This window comes from Argiope bruennichi, chromosome 4, assembly GCF_947563725.1.
Source record: "Argiope bruennichi chromosome 4, qqArgBrue1.1, whole genome shotgun sequence".
NCBI classification, from domain to species: Eukaryota; Metazoa; Arthropoda; class Arachnida; order Araneae; family Araneidae; genus Argiope; species Argiope bruennichi.
In genome coordinates this window covers 143,121,129-143,141,606 of record NC_079154.1, presented here as the reverse complement: position 1 = coordinate 143,141,606, position 20,478 = coordinate 143,121,129, and the positions used below count along the sequence as shown (strand labels likewise).

General features: G+C 31.5%; 1 protein-coding gene across 4 annotated transcripts in view; it reads left to right on the top strand.

Moving 5' to 3' along the window:
• LOC129965901 (uncharacterized) overlaps window positions 1-20,478 on the top strand; it is a 142,197-nt gene that overhangs the window by 23,646 nt on the left and 98,073 nt on the right. For 3 of the 4 annotated variants that reach the window (XM_056080172.1, XM_056080173.1, XM_056080174.1), the window contains exons 3-4: window positions 6,825-7,025; window positions 18,829-18,930. In XM_056080172.1, coding sequence (XP_055936147.1) covers window positions 6,825-7,025; window positions 18,829-18,930 — 303 coding nt within the window. Of the gene's footprint in view, window positions 1-2,492; window positions 2,562-6,824; window positions 7,026-18,828; window positions 18,931-20,478 lie in introns of those variants that run through there. The other variant, XM_056080175.1, reaches the window with a different exon arrangement.

Here is a 20,478-nt window from a genome sequence, read left to right as displayed (position 1 = left end):
TATATTCATTCGATTTTACAAGAAGTCCCCTCTCAATAATGTACTTGCAAGAAGTATGACTGTTTAGATCCAGCGGGAGAGGGGGGATAACTTAATAACCCTATTCTTGACGTAACAAAATAAAAGCGTTTTTTCTGTTATTGCAAATTGCAAGAAAAAAGTTATTCAATTTCAGTAGAATTCAATAACTTCTTGAATGACGTGGTTTGCAATTCAATAAATAATAATATTTAAAATATATAAAATTATTGTCTTTGCATTTTCTGAAAAATGTCCTTGGATATTTTTTTTCAATAGGCTGTGGAAGCTCATTGAACGGAATGGAACATATAAATTATAACATTATATTATTATTTTACGACGTAAATAAAAAAAATATGATGTATGATCTTAAAACTATATTAAAAAATTGCAACAATAATTTGCAAAAAATAATTCCTTCCTTCCTCCAAGCTGAGTAGCATGGTTTGACATTTTCTTCCTCCCAAGTTATGCCCGATTTTCAAAGGTCCATAGAATCCACAATTTTTTTATTTACAAATGAAATAACCTTTCAAAAGTAAATCAATGTAAGCATAGTAAAGGAATTTATCGAAGATATTCTGTGTCATCTGACAACTGAAAGAAGTTACCATTTCATACCAATCGGCCTTTTGCCGTCAAGAGCATATTTTATGATTCAATTCGCCTTTTATTTTGATCATTTCTATTTTAGATCATAGGAGGAGTTTTCTAATCCGAAATGCTGGAGCTCTAAAGGATTAATGCTTTAATCCTTTAGAGCTTGGAATCCTATTGTAGGGTATTTACGTTTTGCTACCGTTGAAGTTTCTTTTTTTTTCCTTTGTCAAAGCTATTAATTTTTCCAAATTCATAAACAGTCTTCAACGGCTGTAACCATCTTTTGAAAAGATTTTTAATTTATAATGTCGCCGCTTGAAATTCCTTATTTTGGGTTTTAATTTTTTTCAAGTTAATGCAAATTTTAAAATAATGATTTTTTTTTTATTTTGCAAATTTTAAAAATTATTTTAAGTTGATGTTGTAATAATTTTTCAATCCTTTCTTTAAAAAAATAAAGTTCAATCCAAACAAAATACATATTTTCGAAATTTAATTTCACTTTACAGTTACCTTAATTTTGGTGCTTTAAAAATGATTTAAAAGATATCCACTGAAGTCTATGCATTTAGTGAGAGCGGATTAATCTGTCAACTGGTATTACGAAATATTTCAGAATGAGACAAGTTCTCCGATCAACAGGCTAACTGGAAGCTTCATAAGCAAATTAAAAAGTTGCAGTATCTGAAAATAAACTTAGTGCATCTGTAAGGTCATTTTTAAATAAGACGCATGTATTAATCATACGTTCCTATGCAGAAACATGCATAGTCAACCAGCAAATCCAAGTTTTCTCACGTCTAACTGTTTCTAAATTCGAGGGAAAATAGCGAATGAGCGAACTAAAGTTAAAAGGGAATATTTGAAATGATTGCTATTTATTTTGGGAGGTAGGAGAAAGTCCACCTGTAATTCTAACCGTCGACTGGACACCAGGAAGAGGGTGGCAGCAGGAAATTCACTCTCTCGCGTGCGCTATCGGCTTTTGACCTGGTTGAAAGTGATTAAATGTGGAAAAATTCAAGAAAAATAGAATTTATCAGGGAAAAACTATGGAACTCTCAAACCACTCCCTTGCCATTGCTCCATGCTGAGATTTATGCACATTAAAGCAGTTCGAATGCGTGCGAACATTCGAGAATCGTGCTGTTATTACCGATTGACCTGTTTCACGTGACAGGGTGGGTATTTCTTCTGTTCGAAAGTCACGTGCTCCTGAGGGATTTTATTCCCCGAGAATTATAAGCAAACACGAAATCCCTCACATTCGCCTTTGTGACGTGCTTCATACGACTTGGATAACAACAATGGGCCTCAATTTAGACTAGGATTAGATTACAAATTTTAGAAATCGAGAGGATTTTTCTAAAAAATTTCAGAGTCTATAAATGCGTTAAAAGGACGCTTCTTTTTGGTTCATCTTAGCACTGTGCAAGGATCTACTTCTTTTCTTCAAATATTTTGTTATTTAATGAAGTTTTACATAATGTGAAGCCATCAATCACTCAATTATTGCTAACAGCTGGTGTAAAAAATTGAAAAAAGACCGTACAAAACAGGTATTATCTAGATGGATGGTTTTGATAATCAGTGAAATTTCTCGTTGTGCAAAGAAACCTTTCATTTAGTCATTGACAGCAGCTGATGTACAAATTCAGAGCGTTATATGCAAAATAGTTGAGACTTTTGTTACGGTTTCAGCGACTCCTAACTGTTCCGGAGATTTCCAGACTATTTTCTATGAGAGATCACAATTCTTTAATAACAGAAACGTACATTGATTTAGCTCATTTTAACTGAATGAAAATCAAGTTTACGTAAGGAGAAATTTAAAATTAACTTTTAAACATAAAGAAAAACAATATCTAAGATGCAAAATTCTTCAAACCAGATACACTCAAGAAGCTGAGAGACAAATGGATAGAATAATTATGGATAAGGTAAGTACGCTTGATTAAAAGCATATTTAAAATCAACACCGATAATTCACTTTATTTGAATTCTTTGAAATAAAATTTATTAATTCAGTATTGATCTATGAGTTTCAATCAGTCTATAACTTTTAAGCCTTAGTGTCACTGAAGTTTAAATTATATCATGATGTATCATATCGCAATATATTTAAAGTTGTAAAAAATATATTAATTTTCCTTTATGTGTATGCAAGCCTTTTTCTTATGCTGACGTTCATTTAAACCTTTGTCTAAATTACAGTTTTTACCAAAATGCAACCTATTCTTATCAGCTGCGATGTTAAAATAATTTTGAAAATGTTTCAACACATTCTATGCAGTATTAATCTTAGCTCGAATACACTTGTTGAGGAATCTTTTCTCTTTGCTTATTTGTCTTAGTAGATGTTATTTTTCTTTCTGTGTGTAATTCTCCCATCATAATTTGATGTTTTGTGGCTTTGCATAACAAAATATATGCTTTTGTACAAAAAAATAAAAATTAAAATGGCATTCAGTGTCCTTTTTCCTCTTATGGACGACTCTATTATCACCATCTTCAAAGAATGGCTTTACCCCCTGCATGCTGACATAAACTTCTATCCTCTCCAATATAAAAATAATTTCCTCCAATGAAGGGGGGGGGGTTCTAATGAAGAGCTTCTTGTGATGTAGAATTCTGTTCCTTTCTTCCTCATGTTGAATAACTATTTCGCTTATTTCCTGCAATATTTTGTCACTACTTATAATCTATCATTATCCATCGGCCAACAACAAGAAGTCTTCACATTTTCATGATATGATCAGATTGCACTTCCCAAGAAATTGCCATAACCAACGTTATAACATTTCATAGGGTCTATTTCAATATAATACACAGGCCATATATTGCCATAGTCTTTGCAGGGTTATTCCTAATCCCGGAATCAATGGCATTCTTGGTGTATTTTTGAAAGATCCAAACATGGACTCAAAACAAACACTCTAACGGTTGAAACTACTGTAAAGTATGAGAAGGGAAACTCAAAAGAACCTCTCTGTTTTCTTAGAGACTAAGTCTAATGTTGTTATGAGGTAAGAAAAGTGATAACTAAAATAAGAAAGTAAACATGTTTTTCATGACTCGATTTGCTTTATAACTTCCGTGAAAATCCTGCCCAGATTTATTGACTGAGCCTTCCACTTCCTTCACCTGCCTTTGAAAGAAGGCAATATGTGAAAATCCTCGCTGGGAGAACAAGAAAAGAAGGATCTTATGTCATTAGTTCTAGCATCAAGAGTCAAAGTGCAAATCTTACGTTCTAACCTGATTGGTGCCTTTCCGGTAATAGGTTGCTTGGCTTCCAAACTGTTTTCAATCCAGTCTCGTGAGTGTTGTAGATATCTTGACACTGCAATTTGAATTTGTCATTGACACTTTGAAAGACAGATGACATATTGCGCTCAAGTCAGTCGCAAGCGGGATACACGATTGAAGAGGTCTAGGCTTAAGGCTGAACTTTCACCCACTGTAATTTTTTAATTCCATTCTGTTGTGCCAACGTTTTCACTTCTTTTGAAGAAAAAATTAGCACATAATTTCAAAGCGTTGTCAATATGCTATTGACACTCCTACTTTTGTTCGCCTGCGGAAACTATCGAGATCTTTTATAGACAATATTAGGTGTATTCGAGCAGAGATGGGATAGATTATGTAATTTGTCGAATATTCGAGCGCTTTTTATGTTGACTGACCTAAGTACTGGAGTTTAAATTTTTCAGTTATAACTGAATTATCACGTGTTTTGGAAACTTAATCACAGAATGATCGCTATTCCATTTAATCTCCACTAAATTCTTTCATCTCCGATTTCGGTAATTTAAATTTTGTTCCATTACTGATAATTCTTGAGAGTCATTTCTCTGACTTTAGACTTTGAACTTTGTTAATTCTATTCTTTTTTATGTAAATACATATAATTTTATACTCTTTAATTGACTCTGCCAAACATTGCTAGTGAACACTATCTTTCAAAACAGCGATTATTTCATCATCAATTGATGCTAACTTTTGAACTTTATATTAATTCATCCAACATACTAACTAATACGTTAACGCTACTTGTTTTCATTTCTAAAAGTTGTTTTGCTTAAAATCATTTTTGGAAAAACTTGTAGGGGCAGGAGATTTACAGTTATCAAATGTAGACAAATTATTAAAGTTACAATTCATATAGATTTTGAAAAAATTGATGTATTTATATACGAAAGTTATTGTTATTTTTAAGCACAATTCCTGATGAAAAAACATTTATAACATAAATAAATATTGAATAATAAAACACCTTTCTTTATTCTGAGTATTACTCGTGTAGAACTATTCGTGGAAAAAATGTATCAGAGACAATCATTGATCAGAAAAGTAATTCGACCGCTTCATTTATACAGAAATTGTATCTTTGATTTTTGACGATTTTACTATTTTCTTCCGGTTTTACAAAATACGATATTCGAAAAAATGTGATTTTTGGATGGGATACTCACATTTATTATTTATAGCAACATTACGTACAACAAATGATGATATTAAAAGTAATAATACAATTCAGTCTCTATCAAAGTCCTATGGGAGAAAAGTTTCTAAAAAGAGCATTCTCCTCACCTGCGAGTCATTTTTACAGTAAAGAAGTCTCGTGTAGAGGAAAACTATTGGGATTTACAACAGCGGTTAAAGAAACAGGTCAACAAGAAAAGAAAAGAAAACAAGGATGCAGAGAGATTAAAGAGTATGTTTCTGCTTACAAAACAAAAAGTAATCTGCTGCACAAACCGAAAAGATCGGAATCAGCTTGTTTGAAAGATGGAGATGTCTTTCCTTTTCTAAACATTGTTCTGAGTTGCATGGATTTCCAAGTTAGAAAGTTTGGTAATAAATTTTCATAAATTACTTATCGCTTAACTTAGGAACAAAAATATTATTTGTAAGTTACATTTTTTTAACATTTTAAAAACAAGATACCTGCTTCACAAGCTCTGCGTCACAAACCTTCATTAAAAATTTATGAAAATCAGTCTATTGGAATGAAAAAAAGGGAGGGATTGATTCTGCTTGAAAATTCTTTTAATTCAGATAAGGAAGGTGTACATACATTATTACCATCATTAGGAAAGTGTTAAGATGTCGTATTAGGTAGAGTCGAAGAGCACATTCTTCGCCTGGTTATTTTCTTCTGTCTTCAAAGTCTTGGATTTTTCTGCTTTTCATAATGTGACCAAATCTTTCATTCATTGATTAATGTGATGAGAAGTATAAATTAATCGCAACATTAAAATGTGTTTTTCACCACATATAATTAGACATATATTATACAAGGTGTCTCAAAAACCTTGACAGCAGCTTTTATTCCTTAAATATTGATCGCAGATATATATTGTAAATTACAAAGTTGCGTAAAAATAGGTGCAAAATGTTCCGAAATCGGTTAAAAGTTTCAGGGGATTAAACTTTAAAAATACAAAATTTAAATTTTTATACAGACCCCGTACAAAAAAATTCCCAGTGAGTAAAATATGCCACATCCTTTAATAAGGTCATGTACGAAATTTCAGCATTTTATCACAAAAAGTCTCAAAGATATGAAACCACATAAATGCTGACTTTAACCACTTTTCGATGCCTGGATATGAGTTCGCAAAGAGAAAAAATCAAGTCGGAGGTTCGTGTTTTAGGGATCGTACACGAATTAACAAAGAAAGTCATGATTGAATAAATAAATTATAATTTTACTATTTATTTGTTCAAAGTTTTAAAAATGTGTAGAAATAATAATTTAAAGTATAGATTACTTAACTTAAAGGAAATATTACTTAAGCAAAGATTACTTTAATGAAAGATTACATAAGATTTTTTACAAGTTCACTGATTGTGCTATTTTTAAGTTATATTCTGTAATTCATGTTATAAAATTTTAAAGTATTTTTCAGGAGGCATAGATTTTAAAATTTGTATTTAAAATTAAAGATATGAAGCATATTTAATTTTCTTATGATGCATTCCTGCGTCACGTCATCTGCACTGAAGCTGTAAACATTTGCTTTTTAATTTGTGATTGATCCTTCTCGAAATTTATTTTAACATATCTTTGAGAATTTTCATGCTAAAATTCTGAAATTTTATACATGACCTATTCAAAAAATATTGCGCCAAGCAAGAGTGCCAGAAAAAAATTTTCTTTCTCAATAGCCATCAATAACGATATTTTTCCCCCATAGAGTAAGATCGACGAGATACACAAGGCAGTGAGCACGGGCAATCTCCGGGAAGTGCAGCACCTCATCGACCGGAAGAAGCTGGCTTTCTGCCGCGATCATCTGGGGGCCAGTCCCATGCACAAGGCTGTTCTCTTCTCGCAGAGGCCAATCATCGACTATCTCCTGGACAGATATCCCTCCGTCGTGCACGCCAGAGACCACGTAAGTCTTTCTTTCTGAGGATATTTCTAAAGAATTTGATCTGTATCCCTTCTCATTAAGAATGTCAAAAAAGGGATCTAGCAGCAGGCACACCATGAACAGTGTGGTTTTCTTTGCTTCCAATAACGCGATGTGCTCTTCTCAATCACAAAATGGTTCCTCCCATCCAAACATTGCTTCATGTTCACGTGAAATTATTTACCCAATTGAACTGATACCTTCCATTGGCCATTCCTGTAACCAATCCTGTACCTGTAGCTGTGACTGTAAAAATATCTAATGAGGTTAAGCTTTAAAATTTTTTAGGATCATCTGATAATGTATTCATTTAAGATTATTGCATGGAACTTAAAAAGAACTACTTGGCCATCGACACTTAAAAATACATTTAATTTTCATCTATGTTTTTGCTGCAAGCGATACGCCGGTCTCGTAAATATCTTATTAGACTGTTTGTAAAGGTCGATCTACCACAATTAAAACTATGGTGGCTATCAAAATAAAGGAAACACCTTAGAATTATAAAGAATTCTTTATTAGTAGGGTGTAGGACCACATTTTGCATGTAATACAGCTTGGATTCGCCTAGGAATCAATTCATACAAGTGTTGAATAATGTTTGGGGGAATATTGTACCGTTCCTCCTTGAGATATTGCCAAAGGTCTGCCGTTGGCGGATGTCGTTTCCGCATTGAAAGCTCTAAAATAGACCATAAAGTTTGATTTATATTGAGGTCGAGTGACTATGTGGTCAAAGCGGAGGTTTAACTTTATCCTCGTGTTCATCAAACCATGAGTGAACAAGTCTCGCTGTATGGATAGGTGCATTATCATCCTGGGAAATTCCATCTCTTGCAGGAAACAAAGTTTCCATCATAGGGTTGACCTGGTCAGCTAAAATTTCTCTATTAAATTTCAGAATTACGATTGGCCCCAGCAGAAAACCACGACATGGCTGCCCATATCATGATAGATGCGCCTCCATGCTTGACAGCTGAAAGGAGACAATCACGAAAATATGCTTGTGCAGGTATCCTCCAAACGTGCAACTATCCTATTGTAAGGAAAAGTGTGAAACACGATTCGTTAGGCCATATTACTTTCTTCCATTTATCAATCGACCAGGTTTTGCGAGTGTGACATCATAGACGACATTTACCATTAACACCTGTGACAAGTGGTTTGGGAATTGCTGCCATACCATAAATGTTCTATTTATGAAGATGCCTTCTAACTGTAGTGACAGACTCTGGAGAATCCAGATGTGGATTGAGCCCTGCGGTCACTTTTGCTGCAATTGTTCGCTTTTTAGACATTACAATCCTCTTCAATACACGTCTTGCACTGAGCGTCTCTTTCCACCCGCTTTTTTGCTTTGCCGAGCTTATCTTGCCGCGCTGTGTGTATGTTAGCATAACTTTAACATTCGTACCTCTAGAAACGCGTAAACGTCAGGATGTTTCGGTCACACTTGCTCCAGCCAGACAGGCTCCTACAATTTGGAGTCTGAATTCTGATAGGTCCGACATTTTACGCTTTTCAAAAAAATTCGCGAATTACAGAACATCAATAAAGTTAACACATACGACCAGAATATATATATATATATATATAGTATTTTCATTATTTTCATAACCACCTTTACTTAGATAGTGTATTTATTATATTCTGAAAGGCTGCTTTTTAATAAATATATGGCGTCAGTTTCCAGATGTATTCGCTGCAGGGTATCTCAAAAACCTTGACCGCGGCTTTTATTTCTGAAATATTGATTGTAGACATATACTGTAAATTACAAAGTTGCGTAAAAAAAAGGTGAAAATTGCAATGAAATCAATTAAAGTTTTCAGGGGTTTAAGCTTTAAAAATACAAAATTTGAATTTTTATACAGACCCCGTACAAAAAAAATTCCCAGTGAGTAAAATATGCTACATCCTTTAATAAGGTCATGTACGAAATTTCAGCATTTTATCACAAAATATCTCAAAGATATGAAACTACATAAATGCTGACTTTAACCACTTTTCGATGCCTGGATATGAGTTCCCAAAGAGGAAAACTCAAGTCCGAGGTTCGTGTTGTATTGATCGTACAAAAATTAATAAAGAAAGTCATGATTGAATAAATAAATTATAATTTTACTATTTATTTGTTCAAAGTTATTAAAGATTTGTAGAAATAATACTTTAAAGGAAAGATTACATAATTTAAAGGAAAGATTACTTTAATGAAAGATTACATAAGATTTTTTACAAGTTCACTGATTGTGCTATTTTTAAGTTATATTCTGTAATTCATGTTATAAAATTTTAAAGTATTTTTCAGAAGGCATAGATTTTAAAATTTGTATTTAAAATTAAAGATATGAAGCATATTTAATTTTCTTATGATGCATTCCTCCGTCACGTCATCGGCACTGAAGCTGTAAACATTTTTCTTTTTAATTTGTGATTGATCCTTCTCGAAATTTATTTTAACATATCTTTGAGAATTTTCATAGTAAAATTCTGAAATTTTGTGCATGGCCTTATTAGAAGATGGGGCACAGTTTACTCACTGGGAATTTTTTGTATGGGGTCTGTATAAAAATTTAAATTTTGTATTTTTTTAAAGTTTAATCCCCTGAAAATTTTAATCGATTTCGTAACATTTTGCACTTTTTATATGCAGCTTTGTATTTTACAGTATATGTATACGATCAATATTGAAGGAATAAAACCAACGGTCAAGGTTTTTGTGACACCCTGTATAATATAGATGTATTCGACTCGGACTGCAGACAATTATAGATTTGATATACACACAAGTTCAAGATTCTTCCCACTGACTGGTAAAACTTTCATTCTTAATTCTCTTTGTGCATTTAGAACTCTTCACGAAGCTTCGAGTCCATATATGTTAAATCAACTGATAATAAAAACATTCACTTTGTCACATTGATAATGTTAAGGAATCGTTTCTAATAACCTTCCCCCCCCCCCTCTCTCTCTCTGTATATATACATTTTTGTATTGGAATTAACCGAGCTTAACTAATTAACTTCATTTTTTCCCCACGATAGGGTATATATGGTTTGAATATAGGGACGAAAGGCGAAACATATCTGTTCGAACCAGAACACAAGAGCGTTGTTTTTGTCATGGAGTTTTTACTAATAGATTCTTATACTGATTTCTTTGACACATTTCGATTTAGGGAAGAGAATCTTAAGTATCAGTGGAAAAAAATAATTTTAGAATATAAAGTAATATTTGCTTATAGAAAACTTAAAAAATAGGAAGTTAATTAGGATTTAAAATAGATAAAGATATATATATAAGGATTTGATCATGCAATTGTTTTTAAATAAAATCATTTTTCATGGAAATTTGTTTTTAAGGAGAAATGTTTCTTCATGTTAGATTTATCCTATTACAGTCGAATTATTGTTCATTTGTGTTTCATTTTGCTGTTTTATTTATATGCGGAATGAATGACAAATTAAGTTTTAAAGTTATTTAAAGATTGTTTACGAATTGTACGATAGCCAGAGCCTTGAGTAGGAGGAAATTCAAATGAGTCAAGTTCTGAAAATAGTAAAAATCTTTCGAATTCCGTCTTCACTGCAATCTCAACTTCGGAGGGACGTGGGCCTTATCTTCTAACGAATAAAAGTGCTGTAAATTCCTTCTAAGATAAAAAAAAAAAAATTCTTAAGTCCTTAATTTTCTTATTGATACAAAATATTTCACAATTTTAAACACAAAGTTTAAATATTTTGCTGAATTTATCACAGTAATCATAGAAAAAGTTAATTTCCGCAAATGAGTGGTTGTTCTTTAAATAAAACAAAGATTAAAAACTAATTAAATAAAACTGAAGAACAAATTGGCTAGTAAATTATTGGCTAACAAATTGGAAGTAATTATATATTAAAAATATTATCTAGTAATATTTATTCATGTAAAGTTTTCGAAAGTCTCAAAGCTTAACAACACAATAATACCTAAATTCAACGTTCAATGATCCCTTATCACCGCTGAGGCAGCGGATTCAACTGCAAATTTCATTTAAAATGAAGATTTTCATTATTTGTAAGTTGATTAATTTTAGAAGCCTACTAATAAATTTTAGTTACAAATGTTGTAATCTCAAGAATATTTTACTAAATATGATTAGTAGGATCGGGGGTTGTATAAGGAACTAATTTTCCTAACTTTTTTCCTAATCACTTATTGACTCAAGCAATATAAAATATAATTCACCTCATCAATTAAATCATTTTCCCGATTAGAATATGTTTATCCTTAATTAAATGCGCGTGTAGAAATAAGCTGTTGGATGGGACGTCAATATATATATATACTAGCCGCCTTTGGCGACCAGCCGGTTCGCCAATCTTTATGTTCGTTTAAATTTTAATAACTAAATAGGTTGAGCCGGAGTTTAACCCCCTTCTTCGCCAAGTTGCGATAACGCGCCAAAGCTGGCAATCTTTATTATGCACTATAATTGAACATCTGCTCCTTTGCTTTTGAACATTTCGCAAGGCCGTTGTTGCCGATTTTTAAAAATTGCGCCAAGCAGGGGTTAAAACTCCGGTGTACCATTAAATAATTTACGCAATTCCAACTTTAATAGACTCTTCAGCAAAATATTTTAAAACTTCAAATTTTGATAGTCATATAATTCACTCATATATATAATCAGGCCTTCAGTCATAACGTGATATGTATCTTTCTCATTTTCTGTTACCCCTCGTAAAATTTATGCTTTAAATTAAAGTGTAAATGATTAATCTGCAATTAATATAATAATATTTTTTACTGAAACAAAGCATTTTTTTTTAATAATATGATTACTGATAATAGAGTCACTGAGCGTTTAAACTTTATGGGCACTAAAGAATATCTTTCTTAATTTATGTAAAATCTCAAGAATTTGTCAATAAAATTTTCTCAGATTCATCATGAACAGATCAATTAATTAACAATGTTTAATTTTAAATGCATCAAACACTAAGAAAATAAAATGAATCGTTTAAAATAATCGGTCGAAAACAGGTTTAAAAAAACTACTTAAAAAACGATGTACTTAAAACTATAAGCATATACAAAAAATATATAACTAACATAAATACAGTTTAATTACAAAAGTATGCAACTAACTTAAAATAATTTAAATCATTGAAAACAGGTTAAAAAAACTACTTAAAAAACGATGTACTTAAAACTATAAGCATATACAAAAAATATATAACTAAAATAAATACAATTTACTTACAAAAGCATGCAACTAACCTAAAAATATTTAAATCATCCGTTGATAATGGTTGTCATGACAACAATCAGAACACAATGCGCATGCGTGAATTTTTTTCGCCAGTTACGGCAACGCAAATGCGTGAATTTTTCTACGCCAGTTGGGGTAACGCTATGCAGATTAGACATCTTTAATTTCCTTTATTCTGTGTTATTTTAATTCAAAAGTACTACAGAATGAATCTGAAGCAGGAATTAATTAACAATGTTTAATTTTGAAATGCATAAAACATTAAGAAAATAAACAGAATTGTTTGAAACAATCCGACGAAAAATGTTAACCCTAGCCTCATTACTGTTGGGAGAAAAAAAAACACCGAAGCCTTACTCATTTGGCGGTGGGGAAAATGGAAGATTTTTTTGGCGGGAAAGTTAGTTTTTAATTAATAATTAAAATTTCAAAAGAAGGGACCCCAGGTGCACATTCCCGACCTCTAAGGTATACATGTACCAAATTTGGTAGCTGTATATCAAATGACCTGGCCTGTAGAGCGCCAACACACACACATTGAGCTTTATTATAAGTATATATACACAAAGTAATAAAAATCAAGTTAGTAGGAAAATCAAATTAAACCAAATAAAAAAAGAATCCGGCCTGAAGACTTTTTCAAGGGTCACACTCAGACAGGGATTCAAAAAAAGGGATTTTTTCTGTGAAGGAATGCCGATTAGACAGTCTAATAATGATTCCTCGTGACCCGAAAATCCCCTGAAATTAGGCCCAAGAGATATGCCATTTTAACAGAAAGGAAAATACAAAACAACAAATTAGAAGAATACATCCACTAATAAGCAAAAATACAATAACAAAAATAAAAATAATAACAAAAATACCATATAATAACACTTAAACCAGTAATGCAACAAAAAGGAAAGCACATACCAGCAGCAGGCAATGAAATTTTAAGCTATCGATTGCGATTCCCGCTTTTTTAACACCCCAAGCTAACGCATTTAAGGTAAAAAACTATTGTAGGTTCCCAGCGCCATCTATTGAGTGATCTAATATGCAAGGAAAATTCTATTTTTATTTTATGTAACGGATTAATCCCAAATCATACCTTGTTTAATCAAAAAGTTAATATTACAGTAGTTTCTTTAAATTCATTATTAATTAAATTTTTAATGAGGTTATTTGATGCTTCAATATAGGAATTTTTATTATTGCAAACCCTTTTGGTCCTGTTAAATTGTGAGAAAATTAGATTTTGGAAACTTTTAGAGTTTAGATTTGAATTATAATTACAAAGTTTTGTTATTTTAAAGTTGAATTCATCCCTTTTATCGTAGATACCAACTATTGTTTTATCATAATTTGCAGTTTCGATTTTTAAATCCAGAAAGGTAGCCTCAAATTGATTTTTATTTGTTTCTATTAAAATTAAATCTTTTGGATAGCAATTAGTAACAATATTAGTATTGTCTAAGTTTATCAAATTAAGTCATCAATATACCTTCACCCGTTTATTAAATTATATTAAATTATTTTTTTTCTCACAGTAATGTAGGAAAATATTAGCTAAAGCAGCGATTCTCAACCTGTGGGGCGCGCCCCCCTAGGGGGCGCGAGAATATCCAAAAGAAAATATTATTTAAAAAAAATTGATTAACTTACTGAAAGGAAAGCACACATACACATAGAAAACAGGTAACATTTCGACATATTAAATAACTTATTAAAGTAAAACAACTTACTTAATCAAAACATACTAAATTAAAACTAATTTAATAACTTTTAGTGACTTCCTGGGGACATATTGCAGAGCAAAGTTTTTCGAAGGAAGGCTTAATATTAGAAATAGCCTCTCTCAATTTTGCCGTGCTGCAATGTGTCCAGACGCACTGAGGCGATTTTTGTTTTACAAGTGCTTGTATACCTTGGAATCTTCCGGACATTGAACGGGCACCATCGGTGCATATTCCGTTCTATGTTTGCCTCCTTCATATAATCATTTAAAATAGCAAATAATTCTAGGGCTGTTGTTTTGAGTTCTATTGGTTTGCAGAAAAGTAGTTCTTCTACTACTGACATATTATCACAAAATCGAACATAGGCAATTAAATGAGCATCTTTATTACTATCTGTTGCTTCATCAAGCTGTATTGAAAACAATTTGTCACGCAACTTCGAGAAAAGCTGACACTATACATCTTCAGCTATATCACCAATTCGACGAGCAACAGTATCATTGGAAACAGGCACAGACTGCAATTGTTTTGAAAAATTATCTCCAAACATAGTTTTTACATAAGCTCTTCACCAATGGTGGGAGGTTTTTGACATCTGGCTATTTCATATGAAACTTTATAAGATGCAATTAAAGCTTTTTTATTCACAGACAAAATTTCTTTAAAAAATAATTTTTGCTTTTTATATGATTTTAATTTTAATTCTAAGAATTCTCTGGATTTGTTGACGTACTCACTATGAAGTGCTTCCAAATGTCGTTTAAGTTTTTTAGGTTTCATGCTGCCTGCGGCCAACATTTTTGAGCAAATAATACACAGGGGCCTTCTTCTTCATTTACTTCAGTACTGGTAAACCTAAAATTTAAACATTCTTGAGAATATTTTCTTGATTTTATTTTCTTAACCACGCTCGTCTGTGCACTTGTTGATGCTTCACTGTCGTCTACTGCTCGCTTACTTTCGCTTAAAAATTTATCCATGAGTCTGCATAAATCTGCTCCGTAAATATTTAGTGTGGTGAATTGCAATTAATACGAAAACATATATAACATACACATTCATGATATATTCGATAGCGATAGAAGGTGGAATAGACTGCCTGGAATTGAAACTTGCGTTATCAAACATTTTCCTTCTTCCTATGAGAAAACATCTGCGCATGCTCGAGACGGCATCGGTCGTGTGGATTCTCTTCCACAAACATTACTTATTTTTTTCTCTTTTGTTTAGTCATGCTTCTATTTGATTTCTTTTATTATTCGAAAAAATGTATTCCCAGTTTCTAAATTTAGCTCACCCCGTCTAGATTAACTCCCACTAACGAAGTTTTCTATCTTCATATTCTTTTAACATTATCTACCTGTTTTGCTTTCATTTCAAATATAATATTTAAATTTTCTCCGCTTTCATTCGCTTCATCTGTTCAATGCCCGCTTTGCAAAATGCCAGACGTGGTTTCTCGCCAATGTTGGCTCGCTTTTACTCTTTTTCTGGCAGTTAGTTAAAAATAATTTAAAAACAGAATGCAAAATACTCAATATACATTATTGTTGTATACTATTTATTATAAGCGGGGGGGGGGGCGAGTTGAAAATTATGATTGAAAACTGGGCCACGAATACTGAAAGGTTGAGAAACGCTGAGCTAAAGCACTTGAGAAAACTGTTCCCATTGGAATGCCCTTTATTTGTTTATAAAAATTAATTCCATTAAAAACGTAATTTTCAGTAATATTAAAATTACATAACTCTAGTCAGTTATTCTTAGGAATAACATCTTCCTTTAAATATTCGCCATATAAAAAAGTACAGACTTTTAATAATTTTTCATGAGGTAGATTGGTGTATAAATTTTCAAAATCATAAGTATTAAGTTTATTAATGTTGTTATCTTTAAGAAAATCCAGTACTTCTTTGTTACTAGAAATTATAAAATTGTCTTCATCTTTGATTTTGTCCAGGATAATTTTTAAGTATTTAAAGAAATTTTATCCCGTATAGGAATTATAACTGCCAGTGCTACAAGTCACGAATCTGAATTTTAATGGATTTTTACGAAATTTAACTGTTGGGAATAAATAAGGATAGTTTAGAGAGCAAGTCTTAATTTTTTTTAATCTAATTTCTTTTTCCCGGTGTTCCTTAAATTATAAGTTGCTTTAGAATTATATTCATTAATTAAAAATTCTTTATAATAATATTTACAAATTAAACAGTAATTATTTGCTGATTTTATCTATTACTGTAATAACAAATTTTTCTTTTAAATTTTTTATTTCGTTTTTTAATGTTTTTCTAAAATAAATTAAGCGTTCTTTAGATCTGTCAATATCAGTATTCATTTTTATTTTAATTTCCTCTAAAATAATCACTTTCCTTTCTCCGAAATCTTCAGCAGGCCAATGGTATTTCCTAGATAATTTAGCAATAAAAATATCCAAATCTTTACCAATAAAAAGTAAAATTTTATGATGGTTTATTTTTTCTCTTAATCTAAATTTAGTTCCTCGTTCCATTAATTCTCTTAATTATCATTCCAATCTAAATTCTAAAATTTTTAAAAATTTAATTTTCTCACAATTTAACAAGACCAAAAGGGTTTGCAATAATAAAAATTCCTATATTGAAACATCAAATAACCTCATTAAAATTTTAATTAATAATGGATTTCCAAAAAACTACTGTAACATCAACTTTTTGATTAAACAAAGTGTGATTTCGGATTAACCCTTTACCTAAAAAAAAAAAATAGAAGTTTCCTTGCATATTAGATCACTCAATAGATGGCGCTGGGAACATACATTTGTTTTTTACCTTAAATGCGTTAGCTTGGGAGTGTTAAAAAAGCGGGAATCGCAATCGATAGCTTAAAATTTCTTTGCCTGCTGCTGGTATGTGCTTTCCTTTTTGTTGCATTACTGGTTTCAGTGTTATTATATGGTGTTTTTATTATTATTGTTATTTTTGTTATTGTATTTTTGCTTATTAGTGGGTGTATTCTTCTAATTTATTGTTTTGTATTTTCCTTTCTGTTAAAAGGGTATATCTCTTGGGCCTAATTTCAGGGGATTTTCGGGTCACGAGGAATCCTTATTTGACTGTTTAATTTGCATTCCTTCACAGAAAAATTCCTGAAGGTGAACCTTGAAAAAGTCTTCAGGCCGGATTTTTTTTTTTTTCATTTGGTTTAATTTGATTTTCCTACTAACTTGGTTTTTATTAATTTGTCTCAATTCCTCTGTCGTTTAGATTTAGCTGCCTTTGCGCTTTCTAAATACTATGATGTTATATATATATATATATATATATATATATATATATATATATATATATATATATATATATATATATATATATATATATATATATATATATATATATATATATACGAGGTTTCCCATGAACTATCTTCAATTCTTAATAATACATACGTAGCTGCTCTATAACTGAATTTACAAACTCTTTTCCATTATCAGATTGCAGTATGCAAGGAGCCCCAAATATCTAAAAGATATGAAGCAAGTCAAGTAATTAACGTAACCTCTTCCTTCTGAAGGGGTCGTAGTAACACAAATTTTATTAAATGGTCTGGTAAGCCATAATAAACTTAAATTCATTATTTGCCTGAGCTTGCATGTTTATCAAATCCACTTGTCAGCGACTACTTATTTCTGAGTAAATGATAGGTTTAGAAACCAAAACTATCCTTTTCCTATTTTTTTTTCTGTTGACGTGTTTCACACATTGATAAAAAAATTTGCATAATCTCAGTGGTTATGTTAGCATATTTTCTTGAAATCTCAGTTTTAAGTCTGTCTCTACCACCATGTCATATGGCCACATGTGCACTTTTGATGACATCAAAAATTTTTTCAACTGGTGAATAATATTTGATGTTATCATTTGAAGAAATCAACTTTTTTATTCCACTGATCTCAAGAATGTGAAACTTTTTTAATCTGCAGTAATGAACAAAATTTACGAGCAGTAGATTTTGCTTCTTCAACATCAGATAAAAGAGTTTTCTATTCATCACGTCTAATTCTGCTTTTTCTGTAACAATTGTAATTGTTCAAGAAATCTATTTTTCCACTTTTTGGCGCAAAAAGCATTAACATTTTCTTCACTCATCAAAAATAAATCAACCGGCACAAACACGCTCCAACAAGAATAAAATTGGGCAACTTCACTTTGTTTTGAAAATTTCACGAACAAGAAATCTAGATTCGTACGCTTTTAACTCGACAAAACCGAAAATAACTAGAGAAAATCCGTTCTCCTTAGCGCTGTCATTCGGGTTTTCCCTGGCGCTGTCAGTTAGAACACGTTTTCCCTAGTGAATCCGGGTTTTCTCTGGCGCTGTCAGTTAGAACGCGTTTTCCCTAGTTCATTCACGTTTTGACTGATTTTGGGTTTTTACTGTAACACACACACACACGCACATATATAGTGTGTGTATACGCACACTTTTGCATATCTATAATAAAAAAAATACTTATTTCAGTCTTTCTATAATTGCTTTAATCTTTTAAAATTTATTTGTTTAGTCATATAAATTTTTAACTAAAATAAATTTTAGTTTCTACTCATAATTTTTTTTATATAAGAATTATTATGAATTATGCATAACTTAGCACAACAGTCATTTATTCAACTTCACTATGGTTTAAAGCAAAGTTCATTCCATTTGCTTTTTATAAACTATGATAATCATCCGTATGCTGAATTAAAAAAGAATACTATTTTAGTTTTTCCCTGCACCCTTACGATTTAAAGAGTCAGTAGGATTAATTCTTGCTTTGATTTTTCAGCGGGGTCGGACGCCTCTGCACTACGCCGCTGTGCTCTCGGATGGCGGAGAGATTTACAAGATGCTTCTGGATCACGGAGCCGACGTCAAAGCCACGGATGTTGTAAGATATCATTTCAGATTATCGGAAAGGAAATTAAAAAGACACTGGACGGAAATTCTTAAGAAATATATTAGAAATAACGAACCGCGAATACAATGGTGCGAAATTAACAAATAATGGATTATTGGGAAAAAGAATTCAATCTTTCGTTCTCATGGTGAACAAAAAAAAAAAAAAAAGGCATTTCAACTACTTTAATCGCAAGATGCCAATGTTTTTCAGTCATTGCAGTTCATAATAAACTTCCCATTCTGAGCAAACTGATTTCAAGGAAGAAGATGAGGGACCTGTGAGGCAAAGAACTTCATTGCATAAAAATATGAAACAAAGTATCAAAACCGCTATTGCTCTACCCTCCCCCCCCTAAACTTATTTCCATTTCAGTAAAAGAAATCCATAGTATGGTTTCCTCAAATTTGATTTATAATTTGTTTCTCTCTCCCATGAAACTGAAAGCCGCCCCCCTTCTCAATGTGCTTCATTCTAGGAAATGAACATCTAAACAGCGCCATGTCAAACGAAGGTAAAGACCAGATGGAATTTGTCTAATATTATTTAATTTAAATCATATATTCAATAGCTTTTATGCTTAAGGGGGAAAAAAATGTGAATTTTTATTTTTTAAAAACATTTTTCAATAGTATTTTGATTCAATAAATCTTTTCAATAGTAATCTAGTTTTTACCTAATTTTGCTATTTAATTTTAAAATGTTTGCTTCGGAATAGAAGATCTTCGTATACGCTGTTCTTATGCTTCTAGGGTCATTCACTTCCACTCATATTTTTAGTGCTGTTGAAAATTGGCAATCAGCATATATATATATATATATATATATATATATATGTTACAGTGAAAACCAGAAATCAGTCAAAACGCGAATTCACTAGTGAAAACGCGTTCTAACTGACATCACCAGGGAGAACCCGAATGAACTAGGGAAAACGCGTTCTGACTGGCAGCGCCTGGGGAAACCCGAATTAACAAGGAAAAATGCGTTCTCACTAGCAGCGCTAGGGATAACCGTTTTATTCGTGTTTTGACTGATTTGTTAAACAAAATTATTTGCCTCTATCCAAAATTATTATATTAAATTATACTTAGTAAAACAGTATTTGAGTTAAAATCTTATCATTGAAGGAAAAATACTTTCTTTGCAGTACTTTTAAAAATACTTTTCTTGTTTAAAGCAGTACTGTTATTACAGATTATTTATTTTGACAAGGCAAACAAACTACTATGACACCACTTAGAGTTGCTAAGAGAATCATTTTTCATATATAAACATCTCTTTGAAGAACAGTGTTTTTTACAAGAACAGTGGCGAACCTTTGCACATTTCCATAGCTCTTTTTCTTGCTGCTGTTCTCAGAGTAATTTCCTGATTCGGTACTTGTTCTTTTGTCAAGAAAATTTGATGCGATACATCGAATTCATATCTAAAAATCAGGAAATATGATAAACTTTTGTTTCAAACTTGCACCCTGAATAGATATAATCTACTGTATAAATACTTATGAAATAATTTAAAGTTTATATAAATTGAATA